Source organism: Coccidioides immitis (assembly GCF_000149335.2).
Source record: "Coccidioides immitis RS genomic scaffold supercont3.2, whole genome shotgun sequence".
NCBI lineage: Eukaryota > Fungi > Ascomycota > Eurotiomycetes > Onygenales > Onygenaceae > Coccidioides > Coccidioides immitis.
Genome location: NW_004504309.1, coordinates 5,206,878 through 5,224,371, shown reverse-complemented (window position 1 = coordinate 5,224,371; position 17,494 = coordinate 5,206,878). Strand labels below are relative to the sequence as shown.

The following is a 17,494-nucleotide window of genomic DNA, read 5'->3' as shown; positions in this document are numbered from 1 at the left end:
ATCTTTATCTTTACTGTTCTTACTGAGCTCTGGCTGGTATACATCTTCATTCTCACTCCTGCATGCCAGCTTCACTGACTGGTGTTAGATGTGGCTGGAGTCTGAGACCTCAGATATCACTCTTTACTGAATATGGCTGCAAAGTCAGCAGAACTGTTGAAGCTGGACAGCTGCTGCTGGATAGTTATTGTTGATTTGCATCTCTATTAAATTGTCTGGTGAGCTATTAGACTCAGATAAAGTGGGAGAAGAGATTCTTTGTGCAGCTAGCAAATCTCTTAGTCATTCACAGAAATAATTCAGACAGCAATATTATTAAATAAATGTGCAGGATATATGTGTTAGCTTCTGGTGTAACAGAAAGCTTCAGGATGAGACCATCTTCTTGTCAATATTATAAAAGCTGGTAATCAGATAGCACTCATCTACAGTCTGATTCCACATGCAAAAGAAGGCATCATGCATGCCAGACCAGATAATATGCTGGATTAAGAGCTTCAGATTCTTAGCAGTCAGAAGAAGCATGAGTTCCTGAAAGTACTGAAGCTCTGAATCTTGAATGATTATCTGCACATGCTTCCAGAGATAGTGAAGTTCTGCTAGCTGTAGTGAAAAGTGAAACTTCTGCATCTGTAACTACTTATAGAAAGTCTGATTGCAGTCTTCTGCTCAAGCTGCAGTAGAACTGAGCTAGATATATACAGTACTGAATGACAGATGAAGAAGTATGAATACAGAATAAATATGGTGGAGAGCCAGAAGAAAAATCTTGTCTGTTCAGAGAGTATACTTCTGCTCTGTAATGATGTAATGCTGGCACTGGAAGCTGAAAAGCTGGAGGAAGAGAATGTAGATCTCAATCTCAGAGAATTCAACCAGTTATTCAAACAGAAGATAAGAGATCTGATAAACTGGTCTCTGGAACTGACAGACTCTTTCAGTCTGCTCATCTCTTCACTAGACTGAAATGAGATTCAGATGAAGAGAACTCTTCAGATTGCTTGTCAGGAACTAGTTAGCTTTTCATTGAAATCTCTTATGAGTCACTGCAAGACTTGAGGCCAGACCACCAGCACTATCAATGTCAATCATGACATGCAGAAATGCTGGCATCAGGATGGTATCATCTTCCAGATCAATAATTGCAGGGCATGAAGATACTTTCTCATGAGCTAAAGACTCTACTGATGTGCACATTCCACTGTATAGTCTTTGGCACTGATGAACTGGCAGGATGGTGTCCTACTGTATAGAATAGAAAGACATGCTGGCATGCTCTAAGATATCTGAACATTTCCAGCTTGCCATCTGTAAGAGAGATACTGTTGGCATGGAGAGCAGCTTCAATGCAGCATGAGCCTCAGTAGAGCACCCATGATGGGTCTGCAGCTGTATCACCAGCTTCTGTACAAGTGTGTTGTCTTCTTCTGTTAATTTTACTATATTTGTAGGCAGAAAGAATTCATGATCCAATCTTGATTCTAATATACTGGAGCTGGACAGGCCTGAAGACATTAGTAGTGGTGCTGGATCTAGAATGTAGTTAGAGATTTAAAATGCTTGATTATCTTATTCTGTTGCAGATAACTGATTATTCTTACTGCTGCTGGATTCTGCTAGTAATGGAGGGCTCTTGTACTCTATTTTGTCAGACTCAGACTCAAGTAATTCTTCTTCAATTATGTCTGGTGGCTCAGAGCTTTTACACTCAACAGATACTGCATCAAGAGCTTTCTGTAGATTCACAAACATATAGAACAAATTCTCAACAGGCTGAAAAAGATTAACTCTGCTTTGGGGATTGCAGATCAAGAAGATATTCTGAAATAATATTAATGTGCTTGCTGATGTAACTGCTTGCTGCTGCTGTTGTCATCTTTAATATGCTTGCACTTGTGTCTGAACTGCATCTCTCTCAGTTGCATACTTGCATAGCTATCTACAGCCCATGCTAACTGGAGTGGTTTTGACTAATATGCTTGCTGTATAAAGAAATTACAGAGAATGCACTGGAATAATATTGAATCTGAAGTGTCTGAGCCAGAGTCTTGAGATGATGAGATTTTGGCTTGGCTTACTGAATGAAATGAATATTTATAATAGATCAGAAATGCCACTCTTCTGATTATCTCAAGCCTATAAATTTATTAAAAATGTCAGTCTCTTTCTTCTGCTAACTTTGAGCCTACAAAATAAAGCTCTGTTTTCTTCATTACTTTATCACAATCATCTTAGATCATCTCTTTGATAGTCTGAGACTTCATTCAGGTCCCTTCTCTTCTCTTTCCTGTTCTTCCAGTTGTTGAACAGATTATCATCAACCATAATAGCTCAGAGACATTCCAGCACCCAGTCACAATCTCTCAGTACAGAGACAGAGCCATGCCTTCTCAGTGCTTTCACTGTACTTTAAAGAAGAAAAGCAAGAAGAACATCAAATCAGCTCCAGTCTCTGCCATTAGTGATAGCAGGAAGCAGTCAACACCCACTGTTGAACAGTTTTCTGTCAAGCAACATTATGGTCCTGTATATACCATCCATTAACAGGTGGTTCTGGATAAAGGTCTTGCCCAAACCACTTCTTCCAATGAGAGTATGCCATTTCTAAGTTCCATGGGTGTTCCTGCATGTACATCATACAATGGCAAGCCCAATCTGAAAAGCCAGAACTAATGGCTATCTAGCTCTCAATCAGTAACACCAGAAGAGATTTTAACTTCTAAGAATTCCATTTCATATCAGGCAAGCAACAGGCACTCAGAGATGATCTGTCCAGAGAATAGAAAAGAAAAAGCATCTAGATTAAGCTGGAGTCCAGTCTTGAAGAACAGCTGCTTTCAGAAATAATCAAGACTCTTGCTCAGCAGCTCTCAAGTGTCAACACCAATTCAAATATCAGAGAGAGAGTAAAAGACATGAGAACAGTTCTTCTGCTTGACTGACAACTCTTCTGATACTGACACCAGCTATTCTGGAAACCATCATCAACAAGCAAGCATAATTGGTTCATTAGCAGCATACTTGATATTAACTTCAGACCTGGATGTGAATCTGAATGGATGGGATCACATTAATAACTCAGTATAAAGGGGTTCAAGAGAACACTTGCTTTATAGACAGCAGAGAGAGATCAGATATATGAAGAAGATGGTAGAAAGAAGAGCAAATTGCAGAAGCAGACATTACAGATAATCATGCATTCAAACAAGATAATCTGTTAAAGAGACCACAAGACTGGTGCAGCTGTAGAAGAGATACAGTAACAACTGAGCTTTAATTAAAGAGCTGGACAAGAATATGCCTGAGCCCAGGCTGTGGAACTGTATACAGGTGGATCTTAAGAATCAGATGCAAAATGTGAAGATTGATCTTATAAGATATGCAGTGGCCTTCTGTATGGGGCAGTCTGGTCTTGTAAACTAACATTTGATTACAGAAGAGGCAATCCAGTACTGGATGACTACTGTCAGATTCATCTAGATAACTGGCACCTGAAATCAATTGCATGAGGGCAGCTAAGATAACAAGAATGAGAATAGCTTCCAGGCACTCTAGCATGGTTGGACAAGTATTATGAACCCAATGAGATAGTTGGGGAAAGGTTTCATATACAGTACAGCAGAAGGAAAGCAGCCTATTAAGCTGACTTAGAGAAATAGTTGTTTCAAGCTGATTAGATACTTTGCTTGTGAAGCCACTGCTGAACATGCTGCATAAAATTTGGCAATTCTGGCTTGAATTATATGCATCCATTAGCAAATCACAGTAGCAGGAAATATCATGCTGAAAACATCAGAATAAGAGTAAAAAAAGACACTGTAGCAGATTCAAGATAATACAAGAAAAGCTGAAGAGAACAGATTTATAGAAGAGAAGACATGCAAATGATAAAATCCAGACTTCTGTCACTCAATTCAGAGAATCCATCTTGCAGTTAATGTTTGCAGATGAAAACCAGCAGTTGAAATTGACAATAGTCAAAATTGACAGCCAGAATTGATGGTTAAAATTGACAGTAAAAATGGACAACAGCTAAAATTGATGATGCCAAAATTGATAGTAAAAATTGACACAGTCAAAATTGACAACAGTAAAAATTGACAGTAAAAATTGACAACACCAAAATTGACGCCAGCCAAAATTGGTCACGGCAGTCAAAATTGATGACGCCAAAATTGACAGTAAAAATTGACAGTCAAAATTGACAACAGTAAAAATTGACAGTAAAAATTGACAACAGTAAAAATTGACAGTAAAAATTGACAACAGTAAAAATTGACAGTCAAAATTGACAACAGTAAAAATTGACAGTCAAAATTAACAGCAGCCACAATTGATGACAGTCAAAATCAGCAGCCATGACTGACAACAGTGAAACTTGATGGCTAAACTCAATAGTTAAAACACATCTTGTGCATCTGCAACAGGTTCAGCTCATTGAAAACCAGCAGTCAAAATTGATAATAATGAAAATTAATGATAGAAATTGGTGCTCAACACTTACAGCCAATAGTCTGCAGCCTCATTCTTTGAAGAAACTGTGTTCCAGTTGATATTAGTGTTAGCTGTTATTGATGGCCAACATTAGTGGTTAGAATTGATCAGAGAGAGCCAGTATCACTATAAGTAACTCAAATCAAACATGTTCAGATATTCTGCTGCATCATGCTTAAGGACTGTAGAGCTTCAGCAGTGTCTCAAGCTCTAGACTGGAAAAAGAGACTCAGCATCAGCATGTCATGACACATTATACACATCTCTGGACAAGAGGATTCTTCTTCTTGAATGAAAGGCCACAGGTGCCATACCAACAGTTGATGGTATCAGAGAATATGCTGGCACAAATTTGATAGGGTGCTAATATTAGCCAGTCACACCATTACCAGACTGAAGGCTCATTGGCACATCCAACTATCAAGTATTCAGCATCAACATAACTATAATGGGAGATATGATAGATGGCTTTCAGCTGAAATTGCTTTAATTGGACCTAACTACTGATCTATTCAATTCTGCAGAACAAATCATCTAGAATAAACAGTCATGATTGTTCCATATATTTCTAATAATATTCAGACATCTTGACAGAAGTGCTGCATGGTTCTTGGGTGTTTCTTTTTAAATTTTACAGCCATACAGCCATGCCAGGTCTCATACTGTATTCAGATTAAATATATCTTGAACTATGCCAGCCTCTCTCTGCAGCAACATCACTAGTTCATTGAAACTCTTCTGTATTGCCTGCCAGTCAAGAATGTTGCTTTTGATCTGGATATCTCTGCACACCAGGCAGTAGATATATGTGACCTTGTTCATCTGTCTATAGTGGTGGATGTGTATCTTGCCCTGGATCTCATCTCTCTCCAACCAGCTCAGGCTCAGCAGAATAAGTCAGAAGACACAAATACAGATGTAGTTTATGTCTAAAATCTTCAGAGTGCTGATCAGAATGCCTGAACTGGTATTAGTCTTATCTTCAGGCAGTGGCAGGTTCTGATTGAAGATATTAATGCACATGTCTCAGTTCTCAACACTTATACTGCTATAGACTGCTGTAACACAGTAGTTTTGCTTCTGCAGCCACTGTGTGGAAAGTTAGCTGGGGAAGAAAACACAAGAAAAGAAGATATAGTAATCTACCATCTCAAGCATGTGAATCATGTGGGGGAATTCTGTCAGAATAACAATCTTCTCTGGGCACTCATGATAGTCTCTCCCCATGCCCTGCAGAATGTGTTGAATCACATGATACTTAAAGCTGGAATTGGTCAGAGTATCAATTGCATGAATGTATGGTATCTTCTTGTCTTCACCAGCATGTCATCTGTTCTCCATCATCTTCTTATCAGTAAGCTTGAGCTTGTGTTGCTCAGTCTTCATAAGATCCAGAAGGGCTGGAAAGATGACAATAATCTGGTTTATGTGTAACTTCTTGAAAAAGATCTGGCTGGAAAGCTCAGATTTAGATTCTTGACTATACTTCTTTCATTCCTGCAGGCTTCTCATGTAGTTGTCTTTTAGTTTTTGAATTTCATGCTGCTCATGCTGCTGGAGCTTGTCTCTGATCTTGAACTCTAGGCTGCAGAGAACATCATAATGGTGGTTGTGGGGCAGCTTCATAATGAGTTTGTTGAACCAACTTGTCTCAGTAGTGCAGCAGATCATCAGATACTTGAGCATCTGACCAAACTGGTGTATTGCTGACTAGAACTCAATCTGTTCTGTTCTGAACAGCTGCTTCTTGCTAATCAGTAGCTGTACTATGGCTGAGAAAGTCTTTTATTGATTGAATTTGGCAAATTGCAGTCTGGTGTCATTACTCCATTCATCAGAGGCCAGTATCATCATCCAGAAGAGCATGTTTGTTGGTTCTTTATTGTATGGTGTCCTGGAGAGCAGTCAGGTGGCTGAAGCATAGTCTTGCTTTTCTGTAGCTACATTGATCTCTTGAAACTATCTAATGGTCTTGCTGTCAAAGTTCTTCTTCTGGTAGCATTCATCTCAGATTACAGCTTGTCATTGCAATTGCTGAATATCTTGTTTCTGAATGTCATGAAAAGGTATCATCATACAGCTGGAGAGCAAGCTCAGTATAGTCAGAAACATGTACTGATAATTCTGCTGGAAATTCAGATCATGTTGTCTCAGTGTTGCATGCTGTGTGGTCTGTATGAACACATGGCCCAAGTTGCTAATCTTTGTAAGAGTTAAGTCTTCATGATCAATAAAGAGATTCAGTTTCAGACAGTTCTCTGAATTACAGAGAATAGAGTTGACTTACTCTCTTGCTCAGAGAAGAAGAAGATCTTTGGACACTATCACCAGCATTGCATCTTACAGTAGTTAACTCAGATAGCATGCAGTCACTCTATCTGGAATACAGCCACACAGAATGGAGAATATATTCTGAGAGAGATATCTTAGATAATGCTGCTTTGAACTCTCATGTTCTTCTTCTGTGTTCATGACTGCAGGAAGATGCTTGTTGGTCATTGCAGAATTCTTACAGTACTATTTGATGTGCAGATGGTTGTAGATGATTCAGATACTCAAAACAAAGTACAATATCATCTTTATAGTTTTGTCAATTTCCATCTCATTAGCAATGAATTCATCTTGCTCTAACTCTTGATTCTTGAGAAGCATCCAGAATGTGCAGTAAAGCTGATGAAGTAAAGTGTCTTACAGCATGCTACAGATAAGAATCTTTCTGATTAGATTTATGCTGTCATTTTCATTCTGCAGAAGCATGAAGAAACTGGTGAAATCTCATCATGTTTAGCTGTTCATCTGCTCACATCAAAATCTGCCAGACTTGATGAGTTCCACCAGATTAACTTGCTCAGTATTACTCTCATTACTAATTTGTGACTCAGGTTCCAGTTGTATCATCTTGTCAAGAAACTCATAATCTGTGTTCAAGAGTAAAGTGTCATCACCATTAATTATCTCAACATCTGAAGAGCAGTGCTCTTGTTGAATTTTACAGAGTAGAGTTAGTGGGCTCTCTTTTTGAATTTCACTGGATGAAGCTGGCAGATATTCATTTTAAATTTCACTGTTCTTGATTAATGCTGATGTTGTTCTTGAAACTGGCCACTCAATCATAATATGTGCAGGTGTGAAGTCACATTTATAGTTATCTCTGATCTAAATCAGACTATCTTGAGGATTCTGAACTTCAGTAAAGGCAGTGGGGATAGTGTCTGGATTTGATGAATCTATTACAGTGTCCAAGTCCATTGAAGTGTCTGAATAGTTGGCTATGCTATTAATTTCTTGTTGAATTTCATGGGGTAGAGTTGGTGGGCCCTCTTTTTGAATTTTACTGGGTGAAGCTGGTGAATATTCATTTTGAATTTTGCTGTTCTTGATTGGTGCTGATGTTGTTCTTGAAACTGGCTGAATCAGACTATCTTGAGAATTCTGAGCTTCAGTGAAGACAGTGGGAACAGCATCTGAGTTTGGTGAATCTATTACAGTATTCAAGTTCATTAAAGTGTCTGAATGGCTAGTTATGCTATCAATTCCATTGAAGTTATTCTACTAGTCATAATGTGGCTCATTAACAGTCATGTTCACATGCATGCTGTCCTGGGGGCTGTCTTGATTGTGTCAAGAGAGAGGACAAGAGAAAGACAGTGTAGATGCAAAAGATGACAAGCATGTGATAATTCAGTATCAGCAGGTTGCAGATATATTATGGTGCTTATTATTATCTAAGAACTCTGTCTCTAAGTCTTCAGATATGTTTTCATCATTGTTGGAGCCAGTAACTGATGCAATTTATCTTTTTTGAATTTTACAGATATAGATGAGCTCCACATCTCAGGCAGTAATTATAAAGTTGAGAATCAGAGATTTATCTGTTTCTTTACTCAGAATCTTCTCCAGCTGCATCATATACATCAATTGCTACAGTTGCTTGTTGATGATGGTGACCTGCTTATTCAGACTCTTGATGATCTGAGAGTTGCAATAAAATTTACAGTCAGTAGTCAGAATATTCTGCTACTCTGTTTAATTCTTCTCAGAGAGTGTTCTCTGTCTGTCTAACATGCAATGTGATGGCAATTCATTAATCTGGCAGACTGACATATAGCCAGAGATCATGTTTCTGATAAAGATAATGGCTCAGTAGAGTTCTTTGACCACCAGCATCAGAGACTTGGCCAAATCTGGCACATACCACAGAGTGCTTGATATAGTGGGACAGATCTCAAGAGATTCAAGTGCAGAGAGAAAAGATGTTGATCTGAAGGCAGCTGTAGCTAATAATGGCTGCTGAACAGATATTAATGAGAAAATTCAGAAACTTACAGACTTGAGAAATGAATCTTGCTGAATATTATATTACTGTTGTCTTGTTTTCTGGTACTGGACCTGCACAATAAGCCACACAAGCACTCCACAGATATTCTTACAGTTAGACTCACTCTTTCAGGCCTGCAGAATCTTGTTGCTAAAGCTCTCTTAAGAAATAACATGCTCCACTACAGCAATCCAGCTCTTCTTCAGCACTCTCTTAGCTATTACTTGATGGAGAAGGCTCTGGATTTTCTTGTTATAAAGCTCTTGCATGATCTTTTTCAGATCAAGTAGCTTCTTCACTGTCAAGCCAAGCATGGCTTTAACATGAGTCTCATTCATTGTTATCATGTTGTACTGGAAGGAATATCATGTCAGTGTTTCTTAATCTGATGTCATGCAGAAATCAGGCAGTGATACAGCAAATCTTTTTGAATTTCACTATCTTTCCAAAATGAAGCAGGATCTTGACTTTATGATGTGTAATTCTTGATGCTGGATGGCTGCTCAATCTCTTATAATGGTTCTTGACAGTGATTCAGCATCTTCAGATGTTCAGTCAGCTCTGATCTTGATGTCTTACAATGCTTAAGTAAGTGATGCTGAACTTACAATACAGCTATTAAATACTGGAAGGAACAATCAAAAGATTTCAAAGTCAATGCAATTGTGGTTGAGAAAATTGTCAGAATCAGAAATGTTGTGAGTGAGAAGTAAAGTCTGAAGCAAAGTGTTGATGTGAAGTAAATGTAAACATTACAGAATTTCTCTGATTCTCTAATTATATTAGACTCTTATTATGAATGTCATTTGCTGTAATTGATGACTCATCATTATTTTTGCTTCTCAGTCTGTTCTTAATTCTACACATTAAAAAGTCATCCAAGGCCTGCTCCATAATATCTTGCCAATCACTGCCAATTCATCTTCTATTACATTTTCATTGTCTTACTAAGTGCCTGTCTGTCCAGGTGGCACAGCTGGGCAGCATGAGCTGCAGATACTAGATTCATGAAAAATGTCAGCTTAGTGATTACTGCAAGTTCCAGTACAGCCTGTCAACACAAGCATCTGGAGATGACATCTCAAGTAAAATTAAAAAAAAGAAGATAGCCTATTGCAAGTTCTGGCTGAGGAGAAACTGCATTCAAGAAACAAAATACTGATTTGAACATGTTCCAGCAGAAAAGAAATATGCTCTGCAGAATAAGTATAGTAAAGATATGGACTCAAGAGTTCTATTTTACATCAATTTTCTTGATCATGGCTGACTAGAGTACAGAGCTAGACTACATGTATGAGTGTTCTGTCTGTAGAAAGACAACAATACCCACAATCTTTCCAGTACTACCAAACTGCATTTATTACATTTATCCAGATAAGAGACTCTGTTTAGTGATGTGCTTGTTGTAATACTGATGCTGATGGAGGCCTACAGAGTATATCACAATCATTCAAGAACAGAACAAGAATGAATTGCTCTGGATACCAGACAACAATCTACTGAAAAACAGAGAATGTTGCCTACTGTATCATTTATCTATCTATTTTGTTGTGATGGCCTCAGTCTGGCCACTTACTGAAGACAAGCACTCAGCTGCAATCAAGCAGTATCTGAGACATTAAAAGAAAACATCATGCCAGTTCTTTAAAGCCAGCTTCAGGAAATGAAGGCAGAATGAGTATAAGACAGAGTATCTTTATTATCTCCAGAGGAACAGATGCCACTTCAAGCACTAACTTTCTGGTTCAATCACTCTCTTCCACTTTAAATGATCTTTTGTGCAGGCAATGATGGACCAACAGCAGAAGGTGAGAAGAGAAAAGACACTAGAAGTGTCTTCAGAAATGGCTGGTATCTAGTTAATTTCAGACATCTATAACATTAACTCTGATGAGAACTCAGAGAATGGAATGCCCATGACTGAAGAAGAAGATCAAGAGCTGATAATTATAAGACAGACTCTCTCAAGAGCTGAGTTACTTACATGGGTTATTGATAGAGAATTTGAACAGATATATCAACATGTACAGCTGGAACAGAAGAGACAGGCACAAGAGAATCATGAAGGGCAGCTACTTCAGCCATATTAATTCTGGTAGTGCAGCACCAACAGTGAAATTCAAAAACCAATAGCTAATACAGAGATGAAAATTCATTCTAATTTCAAGATTTTGTGCTTGTTTATCTTTCTTAATTTTTTTGATGCAGCAGGGAAAGTGACTGCAAATGTTTGCCATCAGTTTTGATCATCAATTTTGACCATCATCAATTTTGGTGTCATCAATTTTGGCATTGTCAATTTTGACCATCATCAATTTTGGCTGTCATTAATTTTGACCATCATCAATTTTAACCAACAATTTTGGTGTCATTAATTTTGACCATCAATTTTGACCATCATTAATTTTTACCATCAATTTTGGTGTCATCAATTTTGGTATTGTCAATTTTGACCATCATCAATTTTGGCTGTCATCAATTTTGGCATCATCAATTTTAACTGACAATTTTGGTGTTGTCAATTTTGACTGTCAATTTTGGTGTTGTCAATTTTGACTGTCAATTTTGGCATCATCAATTTTGACTGATGATTTTCACCATCATCAATTTTTACTGTCAATTTTGGTGTTGTCAATTTTGACTGACAATTTTGGCATTGTTAATTTTGACCATCATCAATTTTGGTGTCATCAATTTTGGTGTTGTCAATTTTGACCATCATCAATTTTGGCTGTCATCAATTTTAACCATCAATTTTGGTGTTGTCAATTTTGACCATCATCAATTTTGACCATTGTCAATTTTGGTGTTGTCAATTTGGACTGTCAATTTTGACCATTGTCAATTTTTACTGTTAATTTTGGTGTCATCAATTTTGACTGTCAATTTTGGCATTGTCAATTTTGACCATTAATTTTGACCATCATCAATTTTGGTGTTGTCAATTTTGACCATCAATTTTGGTGTTATTAATTTTGACCATCAATTTTGACCATTATCAATTTTGGCTGTTGTCAATTTTGGTGTTGTTAATCTTGACTGTTAATTTTGGTGTTGTCAATTTTTGCTGCCATATTCAGTTTTGACTGTCCTGACCATCATCAGCTTTGGACTGCTATCAGTTTTGACCAGTTTTGCCTGTTGGTAAAAATCACTACCACTAAGCAAAAAATCTCTTGCATGAGTTGGTTTGGAGTATGAAATCTTGGCAACAAAAATTAACTCTTGTCTGAGGTTGGTGTTGGATAATTATTTTTCCAACCCAACAAAATTCTGCAACAGAAATATCACTAAATTCACAACAACATCATGCACCTCCTGCAATCTCAATAGACAAAATTAAACCACAATTTTTGAATAGCAAAAAGATCTCATGGAGAGGATTCTTTTGGTGGTAATTTTAATTGAAACCACCCACTGGTTGTGGAGAAAAAGGCCATGGAACAGAAATTACAAATTGGGTTAGCATGAAAAAGAATGCTAACCCAATTTGAATTTCCATTATATCTACATTTTTGCCAATAACTTCACAACCATCTATCATACAGACATAAGAGTACCACCATTTGAATTGTCTCAGCAAGCTGGTTAGAATGGGCCTATTTCTGTTAAAAAATATAAACTTTTGAATGTTATGTTTTAGTCACTATTTGGCCTATAGATTGTTTTTCCGTTACCTTTTATATGTTTGCCAATAACTCCACAACCATCCATCATACAGATATAAGAGTACCACTGTTCAAATTGTCTCTCTGAGCTAGTTAGAGTGGGCCCATTTTTGTTAAAAAATATCAACTTTTGAATCTTATGTTTTACTCACTATTTGGCCTATAGATTGTTTTTCCGTTACCTTTTATATGTTTGCCAATAACTCCACAACCATCCATCATACAGATATAAGAGTACCACTGTTCAAATTGTCTCTCTGAGCTAGTTAGAGTGGGCCCATTTTTGTTAAAAAATATCAACTTTTGAATCTTATGTTTTACTCACTATTTGATCTATAGATTCTGTTGGTCAATTTTGGCATTCTGACATTCTCACACACACTCTTTTCACAACTCAGTTAATTCTTGTTCAAAATAGACAACACCATATTCAGTTAAAAGCTATTTCTCCACCTAACAACCTCTCTAATTTTCATGTAAATTGCCTTGCCAGTTGTTGAGATATAAGTGGAAATAAATAGTGCCAGCCTCATGCCTGTCAGAAACACTTCTCATACTATTACTCAGTGACCATATGATCTTTTGATCTGAATGTTGAGAGACAAGCTCAATAACACTCTTTAAACAAACTACTAAATTTTCTTTACTATATCTCTACTATTTGCTGTGTTATTACACTCTTTTTATCTGAAAAATCTCTCACTGGACACTTTCTGATTTTGATTTTCCTTGCCAAGATTCTTGCTTACTCACATTTTGTTGAGCTGTGTCAAGCTAAGCTAGAGCTCTTATCTTATCTTATCTACTTCCATCTTATCTCTCTACCCCTTCTCATCTGATCTTTGCTCTCCAGGCCTCACACCAGCACTAAATCAGCTCTATCAACTTGATACTCTTGGTATAGCTAAGCCAAATTGATCCCTGCAAATTCTGACCAATCTCTACTAAATTCTAGTATGTTCTATACTGTTTGGTAGCTGAGAAATCAGAATTAATTAGTGAAAAATAGCTTTTCAAATACTTAGAGTAACTAAGTTTTTGAACTAGGAACAAGCTTGTAAGAATTCACCTGCAAACCTCTTACACAGACAAACAACATCTGTAAGAGCCCAGGACCTCAGCTTGTGAGCTGTTGGGAGTACATGTGTTCTTGCAAGGCACTAAGTCATGTGCTTGCAAGCACACATAAAAGACTGCTACTGTGTGAACCTCTTGTTGGAAGCCAGTGGCAATCTTGTCTACAAGTTGTATATAGTTGCTAATACTAGACCTTTTATCTTGCATACTTTTTTCCACATACAATTCCTCCTATAGATTCATTGTAATGCTGATCCACATCTGAAGAGCAGGGACTCTATTGGAATATCTCCACCATGCAAAAAATTTCAGTTATTGGCTCATCTTCCTGCCTATTTAAGGTATCAATGGACAAATCTTCAGAAAATTCCTCTGGTATTATAATCATTACTGAAGAACAGACACTATAAGGGAGACTTGATGTGCTTCCAATCTCTGCCCATGTCTTCAATCAAGAGATTATGTCTGGTGGTTTGGGAAAGTCTTGGGCAAAAATAAGTATAACATCACTGAACAACAAGAGCAGCTGACCAAAAAGAATGTCAAAAGGTGTGGCTGTAGGTGGTAGGGGCTACCTAAATTGGTAGAGTCTAGCCTCCCTGTCAAGCTTGCAGTTTGTCCATGATGATAACTCAGGGAATGGGTTGCTGTCAACAATCAGGACTGGGCTGTCATTATCAACTGTAAGAGGATCCAGGTGGAGGTATATGGGTCCCCATTCATCATGTCCTAGCCCACCATGGAAGAAGAGCTTCTTGAGCACTTTGTCTTTGGCTGCTATGCCCACAAAATGTATCAACCCCGGGAACTGGGCTGCTGGCTGTGGCAATTTTTGGAGCACCTGCCCAAAACACCCAGTGTCCCAAACAACCAGCCCATTGTCTGCTGTAATTCTGATCAGTTCCTTGTTTAAATTCATAGTTAGGTTAACTCTAGATAAAACATTTTCAAACTTACTGCAGTGGTTTCTGAGATTATTTTATTTATCCACAGAACAGATCTAAATTGCTAGGAAGAACATTCTGCAAGCAATACATGAAGCTGGATTTTCAGTTTCTTGGGTGAGGAAACTTTCAAGTCATACCATTCACTTCATCTCTGACAGATGAATGTATTGGATAGGACAGCATCTTATAGAACCATAGGCATCAAGGCTGACTGGAAGGCTGATAACTTTGAGGATTTGGTTGGTTTAGTGAAAAGTAGCTTTGCTACCTATTTTTGTAAGGGTCAAGCACTATCTCCCTTTAGGTCAAGAGACCATCTTGACTGCTTTTACAGCCATGGGTCAAGGCTCTCAGCTCAGATCTTCATTTGACCTGATGTACAGTTAACTAGGAACCATAGTTACAAGGCCACTGCACCCTATTGCTCTGTAAGCAATCTTAACACAAAGCTCAAGACAGCAGGGCACCCAACTTAGTGTCTTCATGGCTGCAGCTTATTCACAATATGATTCAAGGTGATCCATTACTGACTAATGCTCAGATAGCTGTGGCTGCCAACTGCAGCAAGCATGCAATCTCTAGAATCTGCTCAAACCAGCAACTCTTCAGCACTGTTAGATCTCCAAATAAAGGTGGACACCCACACAGCATCTCACCAATTATGCTGGAAGCTCTTTGTGATCATTTGCTTGAAAAGACTGGTTTGTATCTTGACAAGATGGCCATTTTTCTTTGGGATGAGTTCAAAGTGTGAGTGACAACATCTAGTATACATGTGCCCTTTTCTTTCAAGATTGGTTGAAAAAAACAGTGAGACAGAAAGCAAGAGAGCAGAACTCAGATTTACAAGACACATATTTTCATTTCATTTCTGATTTTCACTTGTCTCAGCTTGTTTATGTGGACAAATCAGGGTGTGATCAAAGAATCAGCTTCAGATGCACTGGCTGGTCACCTCTTGGTGTAGCATCATCTCAAATCTCCAAATTTCATCATGATCAATGATATCAGATTCTACCTGCATATGCTTTAGACCATATTATCCTTTCGCGTGTTTTTCAGGGCTTGACTGATGCTTCAGCCTTTGAGGACTTTATTGAAGAGCTGCTCCAGCACTGTGGTCAGTGGCCTGAGCCAAAGTCTGCCCTGGTTATGGACAATGCATCATTTTATCACTCTGGAAAGTTAGAGCAAGTGTGCTTAGAAGCTGGTGTCAAACTAGTATACCTGCTGCCATATTCACCAGATCTGAACCCAATCAAAGAATTTTTTGCTGAGCTAAAAGTCTTTATTTAATGCCAGTGGCAATCCTATGAAGACAACCCTGATCAAGGATTTGAAACCTTCCTTGCATGCTGTGTTGAGGTTGTGAGTGCAAGAGAACAAAGTGTGAAAGGGCATTTTCAGCATGCCAGTCTGTCTGTTGAAGAGATATAATGCAGAGTCTGCAGAAGGTGCTGGTCTCGCGGAAGTCTAATATTATGACTGCTTAATCTGAGTGCCAGAGGCAAAGTGATTAGAGAAATATGTAATAAGCAAAACCCCCAGCAAGACTAAAACAGTATAAATTAACACTACTGTACAGTAATAACTTGCTTTAATAACAATATTTTAATGATAATCTCCAAACTTCAATCCAAAAGACCTTATAGCTACTGTTTTGCTCACAATGTTTGACCTAATCAGCAATATCACTAACAAACCACACATGACACCAACCTTTACACCCTGCTTGACAAAGAAGCCAGGATCTTGGTCCTTGAAGATCTGCTGAAGATCCAAACAGTGATCCAATGCCACATCCTGAGCGATTTTAATATGTTCCTTGTAGACCTCACTACTCACACGCGACTGCTGCCAGTTGGCATATTTCTCTACTGCTACATCAAAGAGCCCATAGACATTGATGGAGGTAGAACTGGTAATGCTAGAGCTTAGCACTTCTGTGCTAACTGATACAGGCCTCACAGCTTGGGACAGCTGTATTGGAAGGAAGCTGATATTGATTGGTGGGCAAACAAATTCCTGAGTAATATGGATGGGTTCTTTCTGTTGTCTCTCTCAAGGTACTGTGCCTCCTCTCTATATAAATCTTCATGAACATCATCAGGAATATCACTGTGTGTCTCTAATATTTTATCTTGTTGGACATATTTGACAAGCCTCTTCAAGTGAACTGTTCTAAGTTTATAATGCTTTTTCCCCACAGGATCTTGCCAGCAGTATTGATCTTCATGGTGATATGGTGAACCAGAACAGCACATTGTTCTGTATACATCTCACCAAGCTGAAGGCTGTCCTGAAATCTGCTCAGCATTGATCTGGGCATCTTGTTCAGAAAGCATTCTCTTGATTACCAATGTGATCTCTCTTTTGTCTTCATTTCTGGAAAGATGTGGGTTGCTGTCATCTATATAGTTAATGGATATATGAAGTCAGCTTCTTGCTACAACAAAAGAGGTTTCCCCACATCAGCAGCTGCTTTTACTTATTCACATCAGGTTGTGATCTGTCATTAACAGATACTTTGATCATGGTTTCATCTGACTTCACTTGTCAATTATGGCCTATTTTTCAACACAGGGACATTTTCAGCAGCTTGCTTTATCTGCTGCCACTGCAAACTAGGTGCTAAGACCAGGTCTTGCTCTGTATCCTTAGACAAAGTTCAGTTGGTTATTAAGAGTTACCCTCCACTCAATGACATAACAGATACAACTACTCTATAGATGGCTGCCCATCAAGAAGCCTGCCATCCTCCTGCTGTGGCACCTGCAGGAAGCCTAGTTGGTTTGGCTGGTGCAAGGGACCAGAGTGCTCATGCAGGGATGGGCAAAAGATGGACAGTGTACCTTTGTGGCAATATAAAGAAGTTCATTTCCAGGAATTGGGTGGCTGAAATTGAGAAGTATGGTCCTCATATTGAGGACTCAACATCATCCTGAGGAGGCAATCTACACCACTGAAAAGCCTAATCAAGAGCAAGAATG

At 38.3% G+C, this 17,494-nt stretch overlaps 5 protein-coding genes across 5 annotated transcripts; 1 reads left to right on the top strand and 4 right to left on the bottom strand.

Moving 5' to 3' along the window:
- Positions 1–946: 946 nt before the first annotated feature.
- On the bottom strand, positions 947–1,752 carry CIMG_13149 (uncharacterized protein; the record flags this gene model as incomplete). The annotated part of the gene is made up of 4 exons (XM_001243497.2): positions 947–1,011; positions 1,068–1,201; positions 1,247–1,532; positions 1,602–1,752. The coding sequence occupies 4 exons, from the start codon at positions 1,750–1,752 to the stop codon at positions 947–949; spliced, it is 636 nt and encodes a 211-aa protein (XP_001243498.2).
- Positions 1,753–7,650: 5,898 nt separating this feature from the next.
- Positions 7,651–7,995, bottom strand: CIMG_13148 (uncharacterized protein; the record flags this gene model as incomplete). The annotated part of the gene is made up of 1 exon (XM_001243496.2): positions 7,651–7,995. The coding sequence occupies one exon, from the start codon at positions 7,993–7,995 to the stop codon at positions 7,651–7,653; it is 345 nt and encodes a 114-aa protein (XP_001243497.2).
- Positions 7,996–8,415: 420 nt separating this feature from the next.
- CIMG_13147 (transcription termination factor 2) lies at positions 8,416–9,150 on the bottom strand (the record flags this gene model as incomplete). Its single annotated transcript, XM_004445440.1, has 5 exons — positions 8,416–8,466; positions 8,597–8,678; positions 8,821–8,883; positions 8,937–8,962; positions 9,037–9,150. 5 exons carry the CDS (start codon positions 9,148–9,150, stop codon positions 8,416–8,418), a joined length of 336 nt encoding a protein of 111 aa, XP_004445497.1.
- A 1,430-nt stretch (positions 9,151–10,580) lies between these two features.
- CIMG_13146 (uncharacterized protein) lies at positions 10,581–10,902 on the top strand (the record flags this gene model as incomplete). Its single annotated transcript, XM_004445439.1, has 2 exons — positions 10,581–10,620; positions 10,682–10,902. The coding sequence occupies 2 exons, from the start codon at positions 10,581–10,583 to the stop codon at positions 10,900–10,902; spliced, it is 261 nt and encodes an 86-aa protein (XP_004445496.1).
- Positions 10,903–14,128: 3,226 nt separating this feature from the next.
- On the bottom strand, positions 14,129–14,476 carry CIMG_07391 (uncharacterized protein; the record flags this gene model as incomplete). The annotated part of the gene is made up of 1 exon (XM_001243494.2): positions 14,129–14,476. One exon carries the CDS (start codon positions 14,474–14,476, stop codon positions 14,129–14,131), a length of 348 nt encoding a protein of 115 aa, XP_001243495.2.
- Positions 14,477–17,494: the final 3,018 nt, after the last annotated feature.